General features: G+C 36.7%; 1 protein-coding gene across 3 annotated transcripts; it reads left to right on the forward strand.

The window, feature by feature from the left end:
* Positions 1 to 579: 579 nt before the first annotated feature.
* PRPS2 (phosphoribosyl pyrophosphate synthetase 2) lies at positions 580 to 26,493 on the forward strand. 3 transcript variants are annotated; one of them, XM_084507815.1, is made up of 8 exons: positions 580 to 808; positions 11,830 to 12,013; positions 14,723 to 14,743; positions 18,185 to 18,283; positions 19,378 to 19,502; positions 21,946 to 22,119; positions 25,103 to 25,262; positions 26,211 to 26,493. In XM_084507815.1, the coding sequence occupies exons 1-8, from the start codon at positions 687 to 689 to the stop codon at positions 26,301 to 26,303; spliced, it is 978 nt and encodes a 325-aa protein (XP_084363941.1). In that variant the 5' UTR covers positions 580 to 686; the 3' UTR covers positions 26,304 to 26,493. The 3 variants fall into 3 exon arrangements, with proteins under 3 accessions (XP_084363941.1, XP_084363942.1, XP_084363943.1); XM_084507816.1 differs by lacking the exon at positions 14,723 to 14,743 and having other exon boundaries at positions 11,830 to 12,028; XM_084507817.1 differs by lacking the exon at positions 14,723 to 14,743.
* The last annotated feature ends 1,379 nt before the right edge of the window (positions 26,494 to 27,872 follow it).

Raw genomic sequence — 27,872 nt, forward strand, 5'->3', positions numbered from 1 at the left:
CTCATAGCTCCCTACCTCATATTATTTATTACTGAGCTGCTGGTTAAAACATTCTCTTTGGAACACATACTTGTGTTTCTTCTTTTGGGATTGATCTTATTTCTTTATATATATATTTATTTTGAAGGAGAAAGTTCCTTTCCAGGGTAAAACAAAAACAAAAAAACGACAGCAACAAAAAAAAAACAACTTTCCAGAAACTGCATTCTGTTGAAAAGCCAGTAATCAGCTGAAAAATTAATTTGTTGGGACTTTTTGACCAGCTCTAAAACTGCCTGTGGAAACAAACTAGGCAACAGTGGGCTTTATATGACCAGGAATAATCCCACCAACAGAGCCTCATTAAGCTCTGGAGTTCAGGATTCTGCTCCTCAAATCAAAGCTGTGCTTCGGGCAGGAAAACCGACGTGCTTCTTAAGCCACTTATCCGCTGCAATTTAATTACCTTTACCTGCGACCTACAACTACTGCAGCAGAACCCTTTTCTGCCTCCAGTTCCCCGGCGGCAGCTCGCAGGTAGCGCCGATTTCTAAGCCCCGAGCCAGACAAACCCCGGTTCGCTCGGCCGCCCCTCGCCCCTCCCCGTCCCCTCCCGGCTGCGGGAGGGGGGGCGGTCCGGTGCCGCCGCTTATTTGCCCCCGAGCGGGGCCACCGCGCTCTCTCTCGCCCCCCATCGCCCCCCAGCCATGCCCAACATCGTGCTGTTCAGCGGCAGCTCCCACCACGACCTGTCCCAGCGGGTGGCCGACCGCCTGGGGCTGGAGTTGGGCAAGGTGGTCACCAAGAAGTTCAGCAACCAGGAAACCAGGTGCGTGTGGCGTTGTGGGAGGTGTTCTTCCTCCCCAGGGGGAGACCCCTGTCCCTGGGTCCTGGTGGGGTTGCCTCCTGGCTGCTTCCGAAAGCATGGGCAGGTCAGGCTTCCAGCTGGCCACGTAGGAAAAAAAGACAAAATGTCCTGTGTGACGTCCTCAATGTTTGCCATTTATTATTTTTTTATTTGTTTTTCTTCCTGGTGTTGCCTCTCTGTGCTGATTTGTCATCTTGGTTTTCTGACCCACCAACCTGATCTATTTGTTTTTAATTAATTTTTTTTTTCTTTGTTTTGTTTTGTTTTTAGTTTGAGGTGACAGCTGTGTGTTTATGCCAGGAGGTGGTAAGGCTGAAACAACCTTCTAGGTGTATACTAGAAAGGGGGTAGTGGTGGGTACACCAGAGGTTCCCAGTGGGCACCAAGTTGAACATGAGCCTGCAATGTGCCCTTGCCCCCATAGGAAGGCAAAACAATATGCTTGGCTATGTTAGACAAAATATCACCAGCAGGTCAAGGGAGGTGGTCCTCCCCCTCTACTCAGCTACATAGCTGGAGGGAGTACAACACAGAGCTGCAAGGATGATGGAGGGACTGGAGCACCTCTTCTATGAGGAGAGGCTGAGGGAACTGGGGCTGTTCAGCCTGGAGAAGAGAAGGCTCAGGGGGTCTCATCCATGTCTATGAATACGTGAAGGGAAGGTGCAAAGAAGACAGATGGAGGCTTTGCTCAGTGGTGCCCAGTGCTAGGCCCAGAGGCACTGGGCACAAACTAGAGCCCAGGAGGCTCCCTCTGAGCACCAGGCAGCACTTCTGTGCTGTGTGGGTGATGGAGCACAGTCACAGGCTGCCCAGAGAGCCTGTGGGGTCTCCTCCTTCGAGATCTCCAAAAGCCACTTGGACGTGGACCTGGGCAGCCTGCTCAAGGTGTCTCTGCTTGAGCAGGGCTTAGAGCAGGTGAGCCCAGAGGTCGTTTCCAACTTGTGATTCTGTGACTAGGCTATTACCTGATTCTGAAATATAGGTTGCCAACTGTAAATAGCTGTCTAGTCTCTGAGATTATTGTATTTTTTTATTTTATTTTTTTTCTTTTCTGTTCTTGTTCTGAATCTCCCAAACAAGCATGTTTTCATGGCTTTCTTTGGAAGATTAATATGTTATAGTCTGAAGTTGCTCTCACAACGCTTTTTCTTCTGTTCAGTCTGTGTCTTTTGTATTCTCAATTTAATTGCTCTTGTTCTATTTACATGCAGAGACAGCATTTTAAACCCTCTGCCATTGCTGCTCATTCCACCTAATGTTTGCACACTCTTACTCTCTTCTATTCATTCCTGATTAAATGAAGGCTTAAATCTCAAGTCTTTCCAACCCCATAATCACTTTATTGCTCTTTGATCTCTTTTCTGCATGATAAAACTTAATGTGTATTTGGTTGCATGATTTTCTTGCTAACTTGTGCCTTAATTATTTTTTTTTTTGCTTGCTCTCCAGAGACACTTATCTCTAGTTCTGCTGTTTGCTGTGTTTTAAGCAGAGAGTCTTGGATTTAGATCTCATACAAGGTAGAAATTTACCTGTGAAGTCTGCACATCTAGTTTGATGCAGCTAATTAAATTCCCAACTTCAGGATGGAATAATCTCTAGTCTATCATTCCACTTACTTTTCTTGGTGAGCAATATTGACCCCTGCCATTAAGTAAGTAGATAGTGGTGGCTGCAGATTGTCAGTGGTTTGGCTAATCTAGTAATGTCAGTTTATTTTTCTTAGGCAAGTTGGGATGTAGTGTGGTATAGGAATGAGGAAAGGATCTACTCTAGTATCTATTTCTGGTTGCTTCTGTTGCAACATTGCTAGGCTGACATGTTTTGCCCCCCCCCTCCTTTTTTATTTTTTATTTTTTCTCAATAATTTAAATGCTTTCACACTTAAGGATTTAAGTGTTTATTTTTTGTATGACTTCATACTGAGATTCATACTTCTGAGATCCACACAAGCTGAAATGAAGCTGATGTTTCCCCTTGAGCATCTACAGTTGTAGCCACTATATAGTAAGTTCTAAGTGGGTAATCTTTTAATATCCTTAGCAACTTAGTCCAGGACGTCAACCTTCCAGTTTTGTAGACTGACGTTCTTATTAAAAAATTCAGCAACACTAATGAGAGAATTCCTGAACACTATATTTAAAAGTAAACTATAGCTAAAGTTGATAAGATATTTATGCTGCAGTGATCTTTTCCATGTGGCTGTTCTTTTTAAAATCTGTCTCTATAGCAAAATTTCTTCCTGTGTATACAAGCAAAAACATGTTTCTTCCTATATAAAATAATCATGCAAAAGTTGCTCTGCAAGATTTATGGATAAATTCACTGACATTATGAAACACATTGCAGTATTGCAGAATACTTGTACCTAATAGTTCAGATACTCAGAGAACCTTAAACCTGCCAGTGGTGCTCGGACAGATCCCTGTGCAAATAGATAAGCTGGGGCCTGAGGGTCAACAATCTCTTGCTTTGTCAGATCTGTTAAGTTAGCAACTTGCAGAGAAGATTCATCTTTTGTTTAAAACTCAGTACTCTTATTTTTTACAGTCTCTTAAAAGTAAGTGTAAATTGCATGTATATTGACAAACATGTGCAGCCATGGGCTTAAATATTTGTCAAATGGCCTAACTGGAAGCCCTTTAGTTGAAAATTGCATTTATTTGGCTTGCAGAATAGAGTGGAAGGGACAAGTTATTAAATAATTTGCTTTACACTTCAATTCAAATGGGCTTTTGGTTTCAATCCCAATCCTTAGCAGGCGCAAATGGTTTCTTGAAGAACTGTACTATACCCTGAGGTTAGCCAGGGAGCAGGACCACTACTAAAAAGAAAATGAAATGTAGGTTCTTAATTCCAGAAAACTTAAAATTGGAAACACTCCTCTTTGTCATTAGGCTAGGGTATCTGGCAATATCTCAGTTCTCATGTGATTCATTCAGCATTCTAGCAAGTTTGTAACTGAGAAATCTCATGTCTGTGCTAGAGGAAGTGGGGAAACTGCTGCTGAAATTGCCCCGCCCCACTTCTTCCCCCTGCCCCCCCCCCCCCCCGTCAATTTCTTTCTTTTTTTTCCATCTAAACAATATGGAACTAGAATCATAGAATCATTCAGTATGGAGAAGACCTCTAAGATCATCTAGTCCAACCTTCCTTCAACATGGCACGGCCAGGCCCACCATTAATCCAAGTCACTAAGCACCACATCTACATGTGTTGTTTTTTTTTGTGTGTGTGGTTTTTTTTTTTTGTTTTGTTTTGTTTTTGTTTTGAAGACCTCCAGGGATGGTGACTCAACTATCATCCTGGGCAATACTTCACAGCCCTTTCAGTGAAGAAATTTTTCTTTATGTTCTGTCTCCCCAAACTACTGACACCAGGACCTTCACCCACTTGATCTGGTGGCTGGTACTACAGCCTGCAGGCCCACACTGCCAGCCTGACTCCAGTAGCTGGCACCAGGGCTGCTCGCGCACACAACGGTGCCACCAGTGAATGTTTTCCTTCAGCTGACCACCAAAGCAGCGAACCTTAACTAAAGCAGGAAGACAGCTCCTAAACATCTGGTCCTGGAAGATAACTCTGTTTAGTATTCAAAGTCTGTGTGTAAAGTACATGTGCTGGCCACAATGTCTTGGTAGGAACTTGGGTGACACCACCTTTCCTCACTTCACCAGTAAAGTGTTAGGGCTGCAGTGGGGGCTCGGTCAATTTATCTTCAGGTCCACACAACCAACTGTTGTCAGCACTGTTTGGAAGGCTGGAGGACGAGGACAGGAATGAAAGTCCTTAACCAGGCATGGCTGCTGCAGCTTCAGCAGTGTGACATGGTGTTTGACGGATGTGTAATAGAAGCACACATACATGCATGCACACCCACACTGATATTTTTTTTCACGAGGCTCTCTCTAAATATGCTGAGATGGCACTTGATGATAATTGATACATAATTAACTCACCGTGCAGGTATTTTTAGTGAATCAACTGATGAGGAAAAATTATCAGTGCATGTACATCACTTCTAAAATAAATATATTTTGTTACAGTATGTGGTATGTTTGCTCTTCTAAAGACTATTTTAATTCTGTATTTCAAATGCTTGTTATTTTCAAAATGGAGAAACTGGATTCAGAGATGACATTTTCTCACACTTATATCTCCCAGGAAAGAAGTTACTGTTTCCACCTGTTCCCATGAGCTTCCTGACTTCTTTTAGTCAGACTTACTGACTGAAGTGAGTCCTGTAAGTCTTTTTGACAGGTTCTGGAGGGGGCAATTGAAGTCCTGCCTGGCACGAGTGAATTTGGAGGCTGGCTATCTGCAGCTTCTTTTGGCTGCCATCTGGGATGTTTTTGAATCATCTGCTTAAGTGTATACAGTTCAGATTTTACAAAGGAAAATGTTGGCTGCACAGAGACATTGCCTGCTGTAAGGCAGGTCAAAATAAAATAAACAAATAAAACTGTTGTTGATATTTGGGCCATTTGTTTGCAAGTAAATAAACTTTAGTCAGAGATAGCAGTTTTGATCTTGGAAGTTAGGAGAAAATAGCTGATGCTTCTTCAGTGAATTTTTATAGAGATGAATGAACCTTTATTTTATACAAAATAGTATGATGAAAACAGTGTGTTCTATAAAGTAATTGATTAAAAAAAAAAAAAAAAAGCAAATCTAGAAACTTTTATACCAGTGCTACATATCAAAGATGCCCAATTCAAATGACTGAGGTCTATTTTCAACGCTGGACTGCAGTGTTTTCCTCCAACCTTTGTTGTCCACCAACCCTTTGGTGTCCTCCAACTCTTCTGCAGTTGTCTCATCTAAGACTTGACCTTGGTACTTTTCCTGTACCCTTGTTCCTTTGGCTTCTGCTGCTGCAGAGGCCACAAGCTGCATGACCCTCACTGACAAAGGTTATTAACCCTAATCATGGTGTAAGCAAACTCAGGTGATAAACTGCTCTTAAATCAGCTGAAGTTGGTAGGGTTTGGGACATTGTGGGATGTGAATTCTCTCTTCATATGGCCCAAACACTTAGCAAGTGGTTCACAACTGGGGTTGTCATGCTCAGCCTGGGGTGGCTGAGCTGGCTGGTTCCCTCACCATAGTAAACACGGTGAGCCTGGAGAAGTTGCTTTTACTAACATGAATGAAAAGGATAAGAAATGTTTCCAGAAACGTTCTGTGTTTATGTATGGAACTCAAGATACACTGAATATGGCCATTGATTGTATTGCTAATAGTGCCAAATCACATAAGGCCTAAAACTGCTTCAGAGCTTCTGGTTTAAGGCTTCCACTTTATTGACCTTGCTGTATACTCTGTTCTTCTTATAGATGCAAAACACATGAAATTCAAAATAAATAAATAAATTGCCTTGCCCATGCCTACCATTAGGAAAGGAGCAGTTGAAAATGAAAATCTGGCTGGGGACTGGTTTTAGAGCTGTCAAAGTGAGAAAGCCTAGACTTGAGGAGAGAACATGGGTTCCAGGAGATCTAGGATACAAGTAAACTTGTAATAAAAATGCCACAGATTTTTTTGTTTGTTTCCTATGGAGTTCTGGTTTTTAAATTATTGTGTGCAGCACAGGGGGTGGGAGTGAGCGGTAAAACTGCAAAAATGAGGAGAGGCTGGGAATCCCCATCCCCTGCCCCAGGTGGAATTTCAAATTATCTTCAGATTAAATAACTTGATTTTTAAATGCTAATTTCAAAGGGGATTTCAGCATTTAGGATTTTCCATATGATCTTGTCTGGTATGCTATGGGGGAGGAAAATCTCACTGCAGCTTGTACCAAAACCGGCCCAACTGAGCTAACCCCAGTGGAGCTCTTCAGTCCTGTAGTTGTTCTTAGCACCTAAAGGATTCAAGTTCTTCTCTTGGCTGTGCCCTATAGCATACCCTGCTAAATTCAGCTGATCCTAGTAACAGATCAAGCAGCTTTCATATCCCTTCAGGAGCAGAGGGTTAGGTGGAGGAATTTTATTTATTTATTTATTTATTTATTTAATCCCAGTACCTGCTTTTTTATATAACATCATGGCAGTTAAAATATTTGCCCAGTAAGTTGGAGGTCTTACGTTAAAGACTTTACTCTGCAAATTTGTTCCCAAAGGTAAGAGTTCAAACACACCCCTCTGCTTAGTACTTTCCATTGGCTGCTTTTTGATGATTTGCAAATTCAGCATGTGCATTTTTTGGATTGCTTCTGAGTTATTGATTCTTTTTGCACTCTGTATGAGGACTCTAGACCTCAAATTTTGGCGGCTTCTATGGGTATTAAAGATGCTTAAAGTACAGAGCTACTTTATCAGCACTTAAAGTCCTTGACAAATATTACGTCCTATAACTATTACTAGAATTTTATCTGTTATAATTTTTTGTAAGGTACATGGCACTCTTCATTTGCATGACTTGAACTGGATCCTAGCCATCGACTTGAATTATTTGCCATTTTAGTATGACTTTGCATGCTTATTTCCATGCTTCGCTGCAGCTTTTTTCTAAGTTAAGATAAAGAAATTTAAAATTCTTATTGCTATTAGTTCTGTTGGGAGTGTACGACAAATTTAGTATCATAAGGGGCTCAGCCTGCTCTTACCCCAGTTTTGAATTTTGCTTTGTGAATGTTTCAGACATTTAAATGTGTTTGTAATATAAGTGGTTCTTGAGGTTTATCCTTAACTTACGGTAGTTAGTCTAAGTTTCTACTTAGTAAATTGGACTTGGAATCAGTCTGTGCAAGGTGAAAGCAGATATCAACACTCAAACTCGTTTTCCGTTACGTCCTGTCTTACATGCATCCTCTCTGGCTAGCAGCTTGTGCTTGTGGATTCCAAGCAACTGGGTCAAAAAGTTAATTAATTTTGTGGGCTATTAATTTGTATAATTTTTTCTGTAAAATGCAATTAGGTGTTTTCAGGGCTTTTAATGTACAGGTTCTGTTGACTCTTCTTGAATGAGAAGTTTATTTAAACTGATTGTTACCAAATAGCTGAATTTGATTTAATTGCATAAAACAAACAAAGCTTGTAATCTTGAGGCAATAGCTTGTTCTTGTGTCCTTCCTCTGTCCTCACTGTCGAAAACTGTTTAAACAACAGCCCCAAGTTTATTGACTGTTAATTAGGTCATGGTATAGATAGCCTAAATGGAATTTAGTAGTGATGTTAATATGATAACTGGCATGAAGTAGTTTGCCTGCTGCTAGCTTAGTGTTTTTTAATAGATATTTGAGATGCAGTACTTCAGATATTTGGTACTCTATAGCATCTTATTGTTTGCCTGTTTGCATCTGAATGTGTTAAAAATTTTAAAGTACAGATAAGCAGCAGTGTATCTGGTCTGGTTGGATAAATCTACACAATATCCAACTTTGACAAGGTAGAAAGTGAGAGATACTAATCTATGGTGCATTCATCTCTAGTTGATTGGGAGAAGACTTGTGCAATAATTACGTTATGTTATTCTCTGACCCCTTTAATTAAGTTACTTGCAAGTGCTACACAAGTATTAATTTAAATTTGATTTATTTTAGCTTGCAAATACGTACTGTGTCCATGAGAAAATATATTTCTACATGGATATATATTCACGTTTCTGTGTGCTGAAAAGGTGAGCCATTCTGGCCTGAGAAGCATAACCAAAAATATCTGAAATGCACCAAGAGAGGAAGTAGCAGCAGTTTCATCTTCTAAGTTGTTTATAGGATGAAAAAGTTATTGCTGGCCCAAGGGCATAGAAAAGACAGTGGTTAATGGTGCTGGAAGCAGAACCACTTCAGGTCTGCTCTATCAACCAGATCTGTATTTATCTCAAAGTATATTCCCAGACCTTCTGAAACTTGTTATTTCTTAGTGGGGTGCTTAGAAATGACTGTTTTAAAGGAGCAAAACAATCCAGAGTGTTATAATTCAGTGTTCTTTGTGTATATGATGAACATTAAAATCCTATTTTTTTGGTCATTCAGCAAATTTTGTTCCTACTACATAATGTGTCTATAAAATCACTTTTTTTTTTTTTTTTGACAAGTACTAAAATCTTCCATTACCCTACTTTGTCACTGCAATAACATTCTCTGGTGAAAATTGGCAGTACTTTTTTTGTCTCTTTCTACTTTCTTCTCCTTTGTAATGATTCCTGTGATAATGTCAAGTACAGACGTATAACTTCACAGTCTTGGGCTGAAAGAGCTGCCATAGAGCTTTTTGCATATGCTGGTGGTCGTCTCTGGACTTATTCCAAAGGTTTGGTATGACAGCAGTTGTCATTAAGTGGTTTTGTGCAAGGCCGAGTCAAGTTTAGTGGGGACTGTTAGCGTTAGGTCAGAGGTTGGACTCAATGACCTTGAGGTCTCTTCCAACCTAGAAAATTCTGTGATTCTGTGATTCTGTGATTCTGTAAGTGTTGATTATAATTTTTCAGAGTCCTTGTGATAATAACCATGAATCAACAGTGGTGAGTACGGCTGCATATGTAACCTAATGGGTTGATGCTTTACTTGGAGTTGACCAAAAAACAAGCTTGAAAAATATTTAGAGTTTGACAGACTTATTTTTAAACCCTTTTCTCTGAATAGCCCTATTGCTTTGACTAATAATTGGATAGGAAATTAACAGTTGTATAACCATAAAATTGTGTCTCTCCACCCTGATGAAAGACTCAAAAAGATTTGCTCGATTACTAATGAGCTATCTGAAGATGACACTGTCTCTGACTGCCTCTGTCCCCCCAGAGGTCCTAGTGCTAACTAGATACTTTGTTTTAATTTGGCAATAAGAAATCTATCTATTTCTTATTTGGCAATAAGAAATCCTGCTGGTGGTTAAAAACCTGCAGGAACTTACTGAACCACTCAAAAACTTACTTAAGGAGAAAAATGAAGAAAGAATCTTTCTGTAACTTGTTCTGGGAATGGAAGAGGGGAGCTGAAAACATGGAGACACTCATTCTCTCTTCTGTGATTTTGGTGGTCTTTCTGATAGTATATAGGTAATGCAAAAAGGGAAGTACATTGATTTGAATAAAAACTGAGTAGAAGAGGGGGAGAATTCATCTGATCATGGAAAAACAGGGAGGTGAAAGAGATGTGTTAGAGTAATGAGGCTGAGACTAAATATAAGGATGAGAGACGAGGAAACAACTGGAGGGGGAAATGGATTAAACAAGGAGAGAGCTGCTACTAATACAAGGAGGAGTCAGAATGCAACCGAAAGGGCAGGCTCATGTATGGGCATGAATAATAGGGCAGGCTCAAGTAGCCAGGAGGAAGTGATGGGCCAGAAATCAAATTTAGAGTTAATAGGGTTGCAAAATGAAGCACTCAGGTCACACTGGTGTGAAGGAAGGTTGCTTGTCTATTGCCTTGTGCATCTGGTTTACAATATTTTCTTTAATTGCATGATCACATATATATCTTCCACAAGATTCAGTCCTTCAGTACTCAGCATGGAACTGCACATTGCTCAATGAGGGAGAAACAAAATAATGGCTGCTTGTTAAATCAGCGCATTCTGTTCTCTGTAATTTGATTTTGTTCTAGTTTGCACACCTTCAAAGGGACAAGCATTCTTTCTCTGACAGGTATTTTGTAGCAGTTTTCAGAATGTAACTAGTCAGACAGCACTCAACTATCATGATGGTAATAAATCAAATGTTTGCATGTCATTAAGAAGTTTTTAAGCAGTAAATTCCTTTCTGTGTTCTGCAGCTACAAAAAGCTAATCAGTCTTGCACAGCACTGTGGAAGCTGATAAACTAAAGCTGTTTGGACTATGCTTGACTAGAACAAGCCTCACTGTTGAAGGACCCATCAAAAACTATTTTACCCACGTCTGAGCCATTTGGATGGTTTCTAGTTAGATTTTTTTGCTTATTTGTGTCTTGGGTAATGAGGCAACCTTTTAAATATGGGTCCAAGATACTTTAGCCTTTAATAATTTAGATTAATTTAATACAGTATGGGTTCGAAAGGTCTGATTGCCTTATGTAGGAAGCTTGCTTTTGTATATTTTCTGTATATTTTGCATGGATCCAGAAAAAAAAAAAAAAAAAAAAAAAAAGAAGAAAAAAGAAGGTTAGTTTGCTGCTTTTCGGAGTAAGTTTTTGAGTGGCAGTTGTGAAAACTGAGAATGGCTCAACAGCAGATTTCTGTGGTATGAACAGTGATCAGTGCCAAAATTTGCCTTGAAATCTGTGGAAGAATAAAATAACTTGGATGCCATCGTAAGTACGTAAGCTCAATTAGAACAAATAGAGCAACTGGCACAACATGACAAATTCTGAGTCATGTGGAGCTGTTGATGAACAGGCCTCTTATCTTTTTTTTCTAAGATTTTCTTATTTTATCTTTTAACTACATTACTTAGATATCATGGTGCAAATTTTAACCAAAATTCTGTTTGGTTTTGTTGTGTTGTGTTTTTTTTTGGGGGGAGGGGAAGTGGTGGTGATACCTTTGCCTTCTAAAATGCAATATTTTCTTGAATTTATTAATGCCTTAATTATCATAGAAAATAATGGCACTTTTAATAGAAGTATTTTGATGCAGGTAGTATTTAATAAAAATACTACAAAGTTGGTTCTCTTTCTGTACTTATGTAGTTTATTCTTTAAATGACCATCTCCTTAGGAGATGGACACAATCTACACACAAGGACACAATCTACAAACTAAACCAATCAAAAAAGCAATACTAAACTTAATAACAATGTGTGCTGCATCTGTGCTACAGCCATAATTACATGTTGGTTTGTGTAGACCTTACAAAGGCTCTATGTAGGCTGAAGCAAATTTTACAGTGGCTTGTATTGAAATAGCCTTTGTATCAAGGGCACAGTTGTCCAAAACTCTATTTACCCATTTATTTTTTTAAAAACCTATGATTTTTTTTGTTAAAACAAAAATGTTTTGTTTGTTCTTTAATAATGTTCTTCCTGTAATTCTAGTGATTAAGTGGCCATCTCCTGCTCTTTCAGTGTAGAGATTGGTGAAAGCGTGAGAGGAGAAGATGTGTATATTATCCAGAGTGGCTGTGGAGAAATAAATGACAACTTAATGGAACTGCTCATCATGATCAATGCTTGCAAGATTGCATCATCCTCCAGAGTGACTGCAGTAATTCCATGTTTTCCATATGCCAGGCAAGATAAGAAAGACAAGGTAGGTAAGAACTGTGTACTTTCTGAAGTCTTTTCTCAGATTTTTCCCTCAGAACTTTTTGAAGAGATTTGTAAGATTTGTTTCCCCCTATTTTTTATGATATAATTTAATATTTTATCATCTGCAAGTGAATGAATTAAGACAATACATGACTTTTTGCTTATGCTTTAATTGATTTGTTTTCAGTTCGAAAATTTAGGTACATCCTTTGTGTGTGGTATTTTGCAGAGTATTTAGTTAGAAAACCTCACCTTATGGGACTGTTTTTTCCTGCTTTTTCTATCCTTTTTATTCTCTGTATATGAAAAGGGTATGCCCTTCTAAATATCTTAATTAGTGCAATTGCATAGAATTAAATCCTAAATTTGAAGTGCTGTAACCATTGTGCAGGTGGGTTTTACCCTGTGTGTAGCCAAATAAAAGGAACTGATTAGATCTGCAATTTGTAAGAGTGATGAGTGAAAACACTATTTTATGCTGTAAAGCAAATCTAAATAAATAAATATATAAACTTTTTATTTATGTGGAATAACTTGGAATGTTAAATGATGCAGACCAAAAATTGTATAGAAATCCCAAAACACTTTTCTGATTTTAGTGTCTGTCCCTGAATTTGGTATGCAGTAACTGATGAATAATATACCAGTTCAACAAAAGCTGATAAGACAGTGACAAAGTCTGACTAGTGATATTTTTGATATTTTTTTAAAGTATTTCTTTGTTTCTTTCCACTATATACACAAGAAAACCTAATGTTACATAAACGCTATTTTCATCAAAACTAACTTGAAAGGAACTAACAAGAATAAATGTGAATTTAGCTTTTAAAATTGGATTGCAATGCTTGCCTTCTGGAAAATTTCCTCTCTGATACTTCCTATAAATGGTCTGCTCCTTCCTTTTCACTTTGGGTGTTGAGCAAAATCTTGAAATCTTTGTGGTGTTATTTTCATTCATCTATATAAAATGTAACAGGACTGACAAACAATGCAGAAAATAAATATTGATTGTATATTTTGCAAAATACGTAATTCTCAGCCTGTGATGGAAACACAAATTTTTAAGAACAAAATAAAATGAAAGAAAATTACTTTCTTTAACAAAAGACCTTTTTTAATTTGTTCTTTACCTGTAGGCTCCATACTAATGTTGTGCTTCCAAAAACTGAATTTGGAAGTTAGATAGTATCTCCCTGTTCTTCATATACATCTTTTGAAACTTCATTTTGCTGTGTTTCTGTACTTATTAATGCTCTCACTTGACTAGGAGAGCTGATTTTATTTATTTTTTAATCAAAAGAGCTAGGAAGGGAAATAAAAAAGACTTGGTTGAAAGGGAAGGAAAGCATCTTGGTATGTTTTTCTTTCCAAGTTCATATTGGATGGTTCTTCTGGACCATCATTCAAATTTTTGGTGTGGGAAAAGGATGAGCATGTCCCAGGTTTTCCATGCATCTAGGTAATTCCTTGTTGGAGTATCCAAAATCCATGTGGCAGGCTTTCAAGAGACACTTAAACTGTACAATGTAGTGGCTCAGTATGCTGCTTAGGAACATGTCTTTTTGAAATGCCATTTCAAGATATGTAGAACAGGAAAGTAGAGCACTAATAGAGGTTTTGAGCATTATTCCAGACAGTTTTTTGGGCATTAGTGAGTTCTCCTGCAATTTTCTTTCTTTCCGCTCTTTTTTTTAAACCTCTGTTTTGCAATTGAGAAAATGTTTGTCATCTTTGGAAATTAACCTTGGTAGTTAACCTCCGTGTTGCACAGTAAGCTATAATACAGCTGTCGACATTGGGCAGCTTATTGACCGGGTGATCCTTCCTCTCACTGGTGGATTGCATCACATCACTTGGTCTTTGACCCATGTTGAGTGCACAAGGTTTGTGTGCTGCCTGAAGTGTTGGTTCACTGGTGTCAGTCATTTTCTTACTATGGTTATAGGCAGATTTTCTTCTCTCTGACCCAAGATATTGCTGTAGCTTGCTTGATGAAGCCTTATAATCTTCACTATCTGGATGCTGACTTGTGATTTAAGTTGTTGACTTTAATCCATAAAGGACTAAATAGAATGAGTCCTTGCTGTTTGAAATACCACTGTGTTCTTCATGCATCTGTTTCAGTTATGATCACTGAGAACACTGAAAATATCCTTAATTTATTCTTTTTTAATTTAAGTAAAGAAAGGGCCCCTGTGGTAAAACACCGTATTCTGAGCAAGGCCTGTGTAATCTACTTTGGAAATTTTAGTGTAAAACCTGGACTAGCTTTAAATGAGATTGCCTTGCTGGAATTTTTGCTGATAGCTTTGGTTATGTAGAGATCTGTGCAAGTTTTCTTTCATATACAGACAAAGAAACAGAGGTTTAAAAAAAAGGGGGGGGGGGTGACAGTGAAGGGGGGAGGTGGAGAAAAGGAAAAAAAACTTGCCCAGAATCACAGAAACATTGATAAATTGATTTAAACATGAACAAGTATTGCCATAAACTAGAACACTTCTGATACACAAGCTAGATAATTTAAAATTAGCTCAGGTGTATCTGTGTTTAGGCTATGGTTGCATTTAGGCATCCTCTAATTATGTTAACCTTCAAAGCCACGGACAAGATACATCTATATAGGATGCTGCAGAGATGCCTTTGAGATGTTAGAAGTATAGGTGAGTTTGGTGTTCTACAGCTCACATAACTTTGTTTTTTTGATTTGTAGAAGGGGGCCGTGGAGCGTTGGGTAGGTATCTTTTTTTTTTTTTTTTTTTTTTTTTTTTTAAATCTAACGCTATGCATTTCCATTAACATGGCCTTAAAGGGTGAAACTTACTGGGTTACATTATATATAACTGGGAACATTTTCAGTTTCACTTCTCAATTTCAGTTGTGTTTCGCCTGGGCCATGACAGTAACGTTCTAGAATAATTTGCTAACAGAAAACTCCTAGCTTCTAGTTAAAATCTGTCTGGACATTTAAGATAATGGCTGTCGACTTCTGAAGCTTCAAAGCCTATCTCATTTTAAAAATGACAAATTTAGGTAATAAATTAGTGAATGTGCAGTATCCATACACTTCACAACTGGCTTTCTTGGAAGTGAAAGTTCCAGTTATAAATCTTGGGGATTTCTTGGATTTTGTTTTGTTTTGGTTTTGTTTGTTTGTTTGTTTTTGTTTAGTATGCATGTGATGCATTTTGAGCAAGACAATGTAATAAGATGCTTAAAGGCAATAGAACATTAATCTTAATGGACTCCTTTTACTTTCCTCTGCCTAGTTATTCTTGTGAGGTTGTTTTTATTAGCTTTGTGGATTCCTCCTCTGTCCCTGGTAATTTGCAAAATTGCAAATAACTTTGTAACACATCATAAAGGAAGAAATCATTCATATAACTGTTGCTATAAGTGAGCGGGGAATTTGCTTAGGAACTAAAAACTCAGTGATTTTTTTTACAATTTATTTTCTGTACATAATTTAATGTTGTGTTTCACACTAATAATTCTGAAACTAACCTCAAACTGTATCAAAGAATGGAACAATGAATATAGTGAATCTTTTTTGTGTTCTTACCTCTCCCATCTGAAGCAAGCATCACAAACTCTCCAAGATATAAAGAAGATGTTCAGTTCTCATCTACCTTTGTCATCCAAGTTTGTGAATAATGAGGCCAGGTTATCTGAAGTTCTCATGAGCACACTCATTTTGGTTTTTAAAATAAGCATCAATCTGTATCATATTGTAGCACAAAACTTTTTATATTTTCTTGGTAAGAAATCAAACCTTAAATCCTTCTGAACGTGTCATGAGATGTGTGCTTTTTCTTTTAATGCACAATTTTATGTAGAGGAAACTGTCAGCTGCAAATTTCATTTGCCTTAATCTCCTGTTAGCCCATTCTTGAGAAACAGGTATTGGTGTCTGGCTATCTTTCCCTCCAAGACTCTTTTGTCCACCAACATGTAGGCAATCTGTGATGTGCATGCCTACTAAAACAAGTTTTCTAGTGGTAAAAACTTCAAGTTCTTCCTTCTGGGAAGTCAGCCTGCAAGGCCAGCAGCTGAAAGAAGTACCAACTGGTAACGTATACATTAGTACTTGGTGCAGGAATTTTTATTGTTGTTTTGTGATGATGATACTCGTGGTATTGATACATGAGAGAAGCTAACTGGTATTCTTATTGAACAGAAATGGACAAAACAAGAGAAATTCAGTATGCTAGTTGGCATGGAAATGGCAAATCATGTTCTGGGAAGAATGTAATTTGTCTCGAACTGCTAGGCTGCACTGGTTACTGTTTTCTACCAGAAGGAGTGGTCCTGGCTAGAAAACTTCTCTCCCCCTCTCTTTAATTTTAGCTTCCTCATCTGTCTGCCATGGGTTCAGACAAACACCAGTGAGAGGCATGAGGGAATTGAGGAAGGCATGGGACAAGCAAGGGAGCAAACTTCTATTTTCAACATTGTCTGTTAGTCCAGCTCTGCTGTAGCACCAAACTAGGAGCTGATAAGATAACATGGTGGTAGAGTCAAAAAAGTTAGAAACTAAACCTTTGTTGTAATAGATGTTTCTGGAAATTTGAGAATATTGTGAAGCCCAGCTTAGAAATGTAAATTTGAACTGAAGTGATCAGGAACTTGAATGGCATGAACCAAAACTTTGCTGGTAATGGTAAAAATAACAAAAAAGTTTTGGCTAATGTGGTCCTAACAGAATCCTTACAGAACTGAACTTCAATGAGGAGAAGCATAGTCCTCATTAAGTGGAAAGTCATCATCACTAAAGCTCTAGTGATTGCAAACTCTTACGGAAGCTCTATGCATCTTAATTGCAGGGATTGAGGGAAGTACTATCTGCTATACGTATCTTCACCGTATCTTAGACTAAGCGGGGACAATGTTTTTGTACAACACAATAGAGTAAAGTGGTTTTCTAAATGAAGTATTTTAGTAATGGTGATGACAATCTTACCCAAGTCATAAGAAATAATGTAGTGTCTTGGTTTCTGTTCTGGAAGTATATTGTTAATCCACAGGTTAAAATAGGCAAGTGCTGAGTTTCCACCTAAATTAAGAGAAGTTTTGAGGAAAACACTAGCTCCTTGAGGCTAAATGAGGCTGATTTCTTTGTTAAAGATATGTAGCAGGAGAGAATACCTTGCCAGCAAAAAAACAGCCTCATAGGTGACACCTCTGAATTACATTTCTGTTTTCATTCTAACAAAGTTAGTGCTAGTTACTACCCATGTTTAAAGATTGGTACAAAGAAAACAAGAGGTTTTGCTTAATATTTCCATTCCTGACAGAGTTCTTTATGTCAATATAGCTTTTTTCAGAGCTAAAAAGTCTGAAAGAACTTTGGAGTTGACAAAAAAAAAAAAAGGTATCTTCCAGCCATGATTTTCCATATTTTCTTTGTTACTGTTTGTTCTTCATGCTTGTCAACTTAAAAAAGCTCTTAACATTAGCATTAACTTTACTGATTAGATTTTTTTTTTGTTCTTTCCAACCACTCTCCCCCCACCTGCCTTTTTTCCTTCATTACCCTACCCCTTTTGGTAGTTTTAGATTCCTAATTGCATCCAATAATTAGGCCCAAATTAGCAAAAAAAAAGAATAAATAAATAGACTGGGGCCTTCTGCTTCTGCCTACGTGGGTCTGTTACAGAATTTACTGTATCATGAAGAAATCATTGATCTTAACTTTGTTGTAAAGCAGTTTTTTTGTTTTGTTTTATTTTCAAAAGTTGTGTTCCCTGCGCTTTCATTGTTCATATTTGGTTATCTAAAAATATATATGTATTTTTGAACACAATAGTTGCCTAAGAGTTGGATGTTGACATATGGATAGTGTCTTAGAGAATTGGAGATTGTCTGCCTGTTTCTGTGCTATGGCAAAACTAGTCAAAGTTTAAAATAGAGGAGCTGGAAAACTATATCCTCAATTTTATCTGTTTGTTGGTCAAATTAATATAAGGCATTATAAAGCAGACTGTGCAAACTGATTTAGAGCTCCTAAAATTTTTTCTGTTTTTTCAAAGCCCTAGTGGCTAGATTAGCTACTGACAAGCTAGTTTGGCTGGGTTTGGAGCTCTTCTTAACTAGATTCTAACTATGCTAAAGGAAAATAAAGTTGCTAATTATCTGATTTCCTGTATCTTTTAAAAAATTGTTCTTTATTTCTCAGAGTCGTGCTCCAATCTCTGCAAAACTTGTTGCCAACATGCTGTCAGTTGCAGGGGCTGACCACATCATCACTATGGACCTGCATGCTTCTCAGATCCAGGTAACTATAAGTTCTTTCCAACTGTGTCTGGGGGCTCTACTGAATTAAGAAGAAAGGCTAATATTACTTCAGGTTTTTTTTGTGGTTTTTTTTTTTTTTTTTTTTGGTTTTGTTTTGTTTTTTCTCATTGTTTTTGCTTTGTTCAGAAGTGCAGTTCTCAGGGTTCAGAAGAAGTTTTGATCATCTCAAAACTTTGATGATCATTTTGATGATCTCTGTTTCTAATTAAACCTGCCTTTTGAAAGAGACCAGATCTTATGGAGTGATTTTGCAGGCAGTATGAATGCCCATACGTCAATCTCTTCAGTGGAACTTTCCAAGTCTAGTATAAGAGCTCCCAGAATATACAATATAGTACTGTTCTGGGAGAAGCTCTCTTACTCTTGCACTGATCTTATTATTGTAGTGCCCTATATAGAGTTTTGTTGATACAGTGCTGAGGACAATATTCACTTAAGAGAAGTGGAGATATGGGCTTCCAGACTCTAGCTGACTTTACTGCTGAAGCTGCAAATCACAGTTCTGTTGTCTTAGTTGCAGAGCAGGTATTGTTTGTCATTCTAACACGTAAAACTTTTCAAGATACCCTTTTTTCCCCCCTTCTGGCATTCTGTTTAATCAGAACTTCAATTAGGTTAGATGGCTGTCATGCAAATAAAAACCAGTTGCATTTATGGTCCAACAGGGATTTGATGTTAAAAGCTGCACAAAAAGAACAGTTCCTTTTTGTCTGCTGCTCAATTACTGCTAACTTGAATCTTCCACATATTGAAATACTACTCTTCATGTCAAGCAGTTGAAATTTATGGAAGTTAAATATTCCTCACTGAATTTTTTGAGAGCTTTTCACATGCATGAATTTATATAGGTGCCTAAAGGTGGTCTACATTTCAAATTTACAATAATTAAAGAGAAATTGTTCTTCATTTTGCTGCTCTTGAAAGAAATTGCAGAGGGCAGAATTAGGCCAGTGTAAAATACTAACTAAAGCCCTACCATACATGAAAGACAAAAGCTTGATTCTTTCTGTGTATCTTCATCCCAGGCAGGGTATAAATGTGTATTCATGGAATTGTTTTTCTCTTTTGAAATAGGGTTTCTTTGACATTCCAGTAGATAACTTGTACGCAGAACCTGCGGTGCTGCAGTGGATTAAAGAAAACATTTTGGAGTGGAAAAACTGTATCATAGTTTCCCCTGATGCAGGTGGTGCAAAAAGGTACTATACAAGACTAATATTATTAGCATTCCACATAGTTTGTGATTAATGGTCTTGTCATCTTTTTTGCTATGTGACCTGTGCAATATACAGAGTACATCATTGGTGAATTCAGCTGCATTGTAAAAACAGAATGATGTGCGTGCTTGAAAACATCCAGGAGCTTTCTGTGCTCTACAGAAAATCTTTTTCTCTCTCCCTGGACTCAGCCTCATTAGCTGAGTGCCTCTGTGGGAGGGAAGAGAGTTTTTCTGCTGCTTGCTTCTTTAGTCCAGTTGCTGCGCCTATTCCTGCTTCATTCTGGAATTGCCTAAGTTTCCCTTCTCTGTTAAGCACATGGCCTATCCCCACTGTAGCTGCTGGCATTTAGGTAAGAGTTTGCTTAAGACACATTAAGTCACTTTTTTCTTTAAATTATTGCATTCAGGCTGTAAACCTACTGACCCCAAGTTACATACTGTGAATATTTTAAAAAACAAACAAACAAACAAAAAAACCTTTTGTTTTGGGTAGCAAAAGATGAAAATAGAAAAATTAGTTCATCAGAGCGTTTCTTCATTTACAGCTTATAAGGCTATCTTCTAGCAAGACTTTTATCTGTTATCTGTTGAGTAAAAACTAATGCAAAAGTTCAAAAGCATGCCACCTGTAAGGTGGTAAAATATGCTGTTGAAGCAAAATGCTTATTTTCAAGGTATTGGTCATGCTGCTGCTAGAAGCTGAATGGGAACAAATAAGAATCCTGTAAGCCCAAAGTCATTTCAGTGCTTGGAAAATAATTTAGAGAAAACAGAAAGAATACCATGGTATGATTTTGCTTGAAGTCCTTCGATCTGTTGTGAATGTTCGTGTTCTAACAATTAATAGGGAAATAAGACTGAGTAGAACTGGGGAGATATTCCTCTTTGGATTACTCAAGTTAAAGATGTGAAGAATTTAAACTATAGAAAACATTCTAACATGCAGATGACTCAGTCAATTAAATTTCTCTGTTGCCATCTGAATATTGTTGTTGTCACAAAAATATAATACATATGTATAAAAAAGTGTATTTTTATTTATAACAAAATACAGTCTTTGAAGACAGCGTTTTTTCCCCCTAGAAAATGTTTGTATATTTTCGAGTTGGTGATGAAGAGTTTACTTTCGATATCTTTCTGTTGTAATGCAACCAACTTAAGTCCCTGCTGAAGTAGGGGAAGATGTTGCACTCAATAAATTCAGATTCTCCTTCACTTCTTTTAGTAAAAGGTAAAGGTGATGGTTTGGCTTTTCTATTCAAAACATGCAGGCCTTCAAAATAATGCTCGAGTTAATGAAAACTGATCAGAATGTGAAGAAAGTTTGTCTTAAAATTTAAATCTGGAAGTATTAAAGAAATATGTTCGTGCATTCCTTTAAAGCATCTTTCTTTTTTATTTCTCACTATTTACTTGCAGTTTTTCCAGTTTATTAATTTTTTTTTGACTGCAGTAGGTCATGCAAATTCTATTGATATCTCAGAGCCTCTGAGACAGTGAGATGTGCTATGAAATTACTGTGTTGTTCACAAAAAAAATGCCAAACCATGTGGCTTTTTGTTTATCATTCAGTTGTTTGTTACTGCTTTTCAACAATTTATTCATATTTAAGTGGTAAAGAAACAAAGCTCTATTTTCTATTAAATGTTGCATTCTAAAAATAGTCTACAAGAGATGGACTACAAGGCTGTGCCAGCATAGTAAAACATAGTATTGTGTATTCCTGTTTTTTTTTTTGTTGTTGTTTTGTTTTGTTTTTTGGTTTGTTTTTATTTCTTTATTTTTTATTTTATTTATTTTTTTCTGTGTTGTTATACCTACCAGTTCTGGTATATTAAAAAATCTGAAGAAAACAGGCAGAGGTCTGGAACAAATTGTTTGTTATAGGACATTTGGCCACCAGAGGTCACCCTGAACAATTTTGAAAGGTCTTTGTTAAGCCAATGTATTGCTAAGAGAATTGCTGATGAAGTAAACTACTTGATTACTAGTCGAGTACTGCTAAAAATTATTAATCGCTATTAACTTTGTTTTTCTGTTGGTTTTGTTTCACATTCCAGGAATGGTATTTTCAGTTAGGATGCTGAAGTGCTTAGAATTAGGGCCATCTTAGGATATGTATTGTAGGAGCTTAATAAAAACTTGCGAATAGCTGAAATTTCAAAGACAGATGTTTAATGCCAGATAACCAAAGCCAATTCAGAAAATAGTTTTCTGGTGTATAGTTTAAGATGCTCTGGTTGTACTTATTAACAATGAATTAAGGTCGTTTCTAACTTGTCTCGTTATTTAGAGTTTGTGCCACATTAACTTAAAAGCAAGGGAACTTGCAAACTATGTTTACAGAGCCATCCTTATGTATTTAGCTTTTCTTTCTTTCAAAATAGTTTTCTAAATGTTTTGTATTTCTTCCTGTCACCTAGGGTTACTTCAATTGCTGACAGGCTGAATGTGGAATTTGCTCTCATTCACAAGGAAAGAAAGAAGGCAAATGAAGTGGACAGAATGGTCTTGGTTGGTGATGTGAAAGACAGAGTAGCAATTCTTGTTGATGATATGGCTGACACGTGTGGCACAATATGTCACGCAGCAGATAAGTAAGTATTACGGTGAACTGGCCTGATGCTTCATTGTGCTGTAACCTGCAGAACAGCAGATGAACAGAGATGTTGCATACCTATAACTCCACCTGAGCTCTGTGGAGTGAGGTCACTGATTCTTGACTTACCATCCTGTGAACAAGCTGTGGCCTTCCTTAGAACATGGAATTGAGATAAGATTTACAGAAGTATATAATCTGGATTTAGAAAAAAGGACAGAATAAAGGAAATGTCATATATCCCTTCAGCCAGGGACTTGGGCTATCTATTATTATTTATTTTTTTTCACTACCGAGACAGAAATGTCAGAAAATCATTCTTTACTTAAAAACTTATCATGGAGCCTTTACTAGCTTTACTAGCTTTGGTATTAGGAAGTATTTTCTTCCAGTGCTCAGTGCAGGTTTAATATTAATCTTCAATGTACATCTTCAATATAAAGCTGCTTATCCTTTTCATCATGGGAGATGAGAATAGTTTTTTTCATCTTTTGTCTAGAAGGTAGTTGAAGATTGTATTCATCTAAATAATTAAACTATTCCCATTTCTTCAGTCTTTCCACATGGTTTCTAGACCTCTGCTCTGTTGCTGATGCCCTAAGGACTCTTCTCAATTCTTAAAAGGGTCAAATTCTTGAAATGTATCATGTGAAAATAGACCTAATAACTAAACTCAGTCTGTAGCAATGCTAAGTAGGAAGGATTACGCTAAGATTTTCAGGCTGGCTTTATGCTGGTACATCCCAGGGTACTAGTAAGTTGTTGTTGTTGTTGTTTTGGTTTTTGTTTGTTTGTTTGTTTTTTTCCTACAGAAGTTGGCATTATTGTCTACACTTAACTTTGGTACTGTGTGTAACCTTATTTTTTTAAATTTGCTTACTCATGAAATTATTATTTTTTCCTGTTGCTGTAACTTTACAACTCAAAACTAGAATTCCTCTCATACATTTTAAATCTCTCTTGATAAAATTGGAAAAATGGACTGAAATTAACATTAAAAACAAATATTAGGCATTAACAGGTGGGCAATACTAGACTGAAGTGCTCCTGCCTTTCTGCTCATATGCCAACACATGCTGCCAGCTTTGGTTTGGGAGGTTTGAGATTTTTAATTTTTGATCCAATGATCTTGCATTTTGATTTGGTTTATAGCAAAGCCCACCCCCACATAATTATATACAGTGCATATTGGAAGAGGGAAGGAGCTGCTGAGAAACAAAACATGGGAATGTTTTAAATTGTTGCTGCTGAACATTTACTGTAGTGTTGCCACCCTTGGATGTAATCCTTTATAAAGCATTTATAAGGGTCCCAGTTAAGAGCATTTTGACTTTAAATTCCTGTCCAATATACTTACAGGCACTGTGAATGTAAAGAATAGTCTTACATCCAGGATAGGTCCATGTGGTACTTCCTAACTGTGTCTTTCATGTTATGTAATAGGGTGAAGCTTAACTGAGCTAGATGTTGCTGTTAGCAGTTTGAAGTGAAGATCTTCCCACAAGATTGCAGTCTTCAGTTGCAGGCTTGCTGTTTGCTTCTAGGTGATCAGGATGTCAAAAATTCTTGGAAGGCATTCATGTAGTATTCTGTTTCTTTTTCACTTTGATGAAAATTTGATGGAATTTTGCAAAGAGATGTTGTACAGTTGTTTGCTATCCTCACACTAATGTTCATCAGACCTAAAAGCATGCTTGTAGGCTGCCCACTTCACAGATCAAAATCATGAATTGCCTAGCCAATAATTCTTGACAGTCGAGCCTTAGCAAAAAGGAGGCCTTTATTTATTTTGTTATAGAAGTAGGACTTCCTTATTTACCTATAATAGATTTTTATAGAGGAAATTGTAAAACTATGAGAAACCTCCAATGTATCTGCACTGTTCACTAGAAGGATGCTTTTGATTGTGTGATATGGCCTTATATCATGTTCTTGTCATGAAGTAGTAGTGCTTTTCATTATTGACAAGCCTAGATGAGATGCGCTTTGTGATTACTCAAACTTGCATATCCAGCAGATGAACTAAGAAATTTATTTCCAGATATAGCACATCAACTTGAACTTGCTTATGTTGCCTTCTTAGTACACACTCACCTTGTTGTAGTGCATCATCCCTGCTGATCCCCAAAGAGATCAGCATCCTTTCATGCTGGTGAATGGTGAATTGTTCAAAATGAGATGATGTTTCTGTTTTCTTGTCTTTTTTTTTTCTTGTCTTTTTTTTTTTTTTTTTTTGCCATCTTACTGTTTTCATTCTATGATCTGATAACATATCAACTGTTGAGGTCCTCCATCTGTTCTAGCTGCATTTGTAGTCTTGCATAGCTGAGTATCTGGAGGCAAAGAGGCCAATCAAAGCTAAATTTGATTCTGACTCATGCACAAGTTGTTTTAGTTCTTTCATTGGTACAGGTTTTCTCTCCTGTGCTGCATCGTTTCACTGTGCAATCAGCAGCATTTCATCCCACAAGCTTGCAGTAAGCTAGGCTTTAAATCATTAAATATTTTTTGTTCTCCATAGCTTTGTCCGAACAGATTTGTTTGAATTGCAAAAAAATTGAAATTGAAAAAAAAAATAAAATTGAAAATAAAGGTGTATGATAATGGAGGCACAACAGAGTTGTGGATACTGCTATCTAACCTGTTTCATTTCTGCCTGATTGAGGTAGAATATACCAACAGAATTTTCAACATATTTTTTCTGCTGATGTGATCAAAAGTGTAAGATTTTTGTTTAGTATCACTGCTACTGATAAGAACTTTATTTAAGTTATTTAGCAGTTATTTTTGGTGAGACTTAGAAGTCATACAACCTGAAAAAACTCTAAGTTCTCTAAATTATTTTGTAGTTATCTGTATCTTCCTGTACCTTTCAGAAGGAATTTGTGTATAAAATGTATTTTATAGAGATTTGTACCTTTCATCATCTATAGCTATGTATTTAAACATGCATCACAGAATACTTACTTTCTGTTCTACAGATTGGTATCTGCTGGAGCCACCAAAGTATATGCTATTCTTACTCATGGCATCTTTTCTGGTCCTGCTATTTCTCGGATTAATAATGCAGCATTTGAGGCTGTTGTGGTAACTAATACAATTCCCCAAGAAGAGAAAATGAAACACTGCCCCAAAATTCAGGTACTGTGGTGTTTTTGTGATTTGTTTAAAATCTGGATTTATTTATTTATTTATTTATTTACTATTCTCTGATGCTAGAATTTATGCCTTGCGATGAAAACCATATTCTCAGATACATTGTGTAGCTTTATCATTTGCAGAACATCTGCTAAATCATGCTGAAGAGCCATTTTAAGGGGATTCAGATAGCATAATAGAGTATACAAATATTTGGTACTGCAACAGATTGAGTTTCTTGACTGAAAGAGTAGCAAATGTAAAAAACTGTCTTTTTTATCATTATTAATCAATCAGTATTTGCATATAGGAACTCTAGGTTATTGTGGATGCCATAGAAATTTTAGGCTTCTTCATTTTGTTTGAAAATACACTAATGAAAAATCCCAAGATAACAATAACATATATATATTTGCTTTCAAAAGCAAACTGAAAAAGCAAAGCTGGTTTATCTCAGCAACTTCTATGTGAGATTGTTCTGTAAAGTCATGTCTTTTTCCTTAGTGCAGAGAAGAGGAAAGTATAAAATAATGGGTTTTTAACGTTAAATTTTAAAGTTTTTTTTTAATTATTCAATATATTTTGTACTTATTGAAACTAGGCAAACATTCAAAAGATATACTTTCATTAAACTGTATGTGTGTGAGGTGGACACTGCCATCTGATGGCTAAAACAGTTTATTTTCATGGCCTGTTTCCAGATCTTCATCAGTATGCCTGTGCAGAAATCAGTGTTTTCTTACTTAATTTTTGAGTATGTTCTTTATATTAGTCCTATTCTCATACACAGGTTAATTATCTAATGCTTTGATGTTATTTTACTTCCTAGAGCAGGTAAGAGCAGAATAGTAAATTGAATGTTTGCATACAGGTTGTGTGTTTCTAAACTGCATAGTTTGTTTTCGTTGGAATCCTTTAAAAATTACCTCCTTGATTTTTTTTTTCTTTCAGTTTATTGACATTTCCATGATCCTGGCTGAGGCAATTCGAAGAACACACAATGGTGAATCTGTATCTTACCTGTTCAGCCATGTCCCCTTGTAACTGCAGGAATTTACGCTGCACCTTTGCAGAGGTCCTGTCAACTAGCACTATTGTTTTTAACAATGCATTTCAACCACAAGAGATGACTATATTTGTAAAATTCCAGAGCTTTTATGTTTAATTATGACATTTGTTTTGTAATTATCATTTATTCTTTGTAAATGGACAATAAATCTCGATCTTGCAGAAACTTTTAATGAATCTTCTTGAGAGTTTGTCCATCTTCTGTGTTTCGTAAGCTCTCTTTTATGTTATTGATACTTTTTAAGATGCTGCTTCAGATCTGTTTTTCTTTACAGAACTACTGAATGTCCATTCATAGGTCTCAATGAAATCTGTGCATATAAGATTTTCTGTGTTAAGTGGTGCAGAGTTTGGTATCTTGCATCTATTCATCTTTCAGTTAAATAGCTGTTGGTTTTTGTTCTGTTATGTTTAACTACCATGAATATTATTTCGTAGGCCCTAACAGAGTTTGAAAGTCATATTAATTTTAGGGAACTGTTGACATATCATAGTATAAACTGTTTCAAGCACTTCATGGTCATTTTATGAAAAATATATTTGGCTTCTGTTTTCTTATGCAAAGCTCTCAGTCTCAATCATTTGGTTAATGTGAATTTTGTGCAGTTACAGTCTTCAGTTGTAAGATTAATGTTTCAATATTGTTGGGATGATTCATTTCATGCGGTTCAATAATAGGGACCAATCTTTAACCATGATCAGTTTGTTCAGAATTCCATTTTTTTCAGTAGTTGTATGAGTCATTTCATAGCAGTTTTCCTGTTAATATTATAAAGCTTCATTATACATAGTCCAAACAGCAAATTTAAGCACGCTTATTCATAAAAGTTGGTTTCCACCTGCATTTACTTGATACAGAAATGTATTTTCAGCTGCACAATCAATACAGCTTCAGCTTGCTGGTACGAAGTACCACAGTACTTTTCTGTGCAGTCAGTAAACTATGACAATTAACCAGTCTTGAATACTTTAATATTAGAGAATTAAAATCATTATAAGAACAGTTTTGCCTCTTGAATGTTGGGAAAGCTTAAGCACTGGTAATGCAGCCAGTGCATTAATGATTCTGTGGAGGAAAAAAATAAAATCTGACATTGTACTTCTAGCTCTTCCATTTTTTCTGTGGAGTGTTTTCAGTCTTCCTGCTAAAATGGAATATTTTGTGTGTATCATTCCTGCACCTAGGTCATGGGAGAGCTCAGTTTTCTACCTGAAATTTTAGTTGTTAATTACAAAAGCATTTGCTATGATTGAGACAATGCTTCTTTACAGTGGATCTGCATAAAACAGCCTTATTTCATCCTACCTTGCTTATTCTGGGATAAATTTATAGTTATTCAATGTTGTACTATGAAGTAGATTTCTTTCATTTGTTTCATTTATTTGTTTCATTTTCATTTACAATCTTAAGACAGATGGTGTTCCTTTTGGTTTCTCTGAGAAAGCAAATTACTGAAAAAATATAAAGACAAAATAGATTCAATTTCTTCTGTGGGTTTCTTTATCCTATATTAAATATGAGCAAAATATGTATTGCTTTCAGTG

The sequence above is a fragment of the Aythya ferina genome (genome assembly GCF_964211825.1).
Source record: "Aythya ferina genome assembly, chromosome: 1".
Lineage (NCBI taxonomy): Eukaryota > Metazoa > Chordata > Aves > Anseriformes > Anatidae > Aythya > Aythya ferina.

What these genes read in the sequence shown, in the direction of transcription:
- PRPS2 (XM_084507815.1), top strand. Translation starts at nt 687, where the DNA reads ATGCCCAACATCGTGCTGTTCAGCGGCAGCTCCCACCACGACCTGTCC. An exon ending in TGCATGCTTCTCAGATCCAG is followed by an intron (nt 18,284 to 19,377) that starts GTAACTATAAGT and finishes CTTTTGAAATAG; the next exon opens with GGTTTCTTTGACATTCCAGT. An exon ending in GATGCAGGTGGTGCAAAAAG is followed by an intron (nt 19,503 to 21,945) that starts GTACTATACAAG and finishes CCTGTCACCTAG; the next exon opens with GGTTACTTCAATTGCTGACA.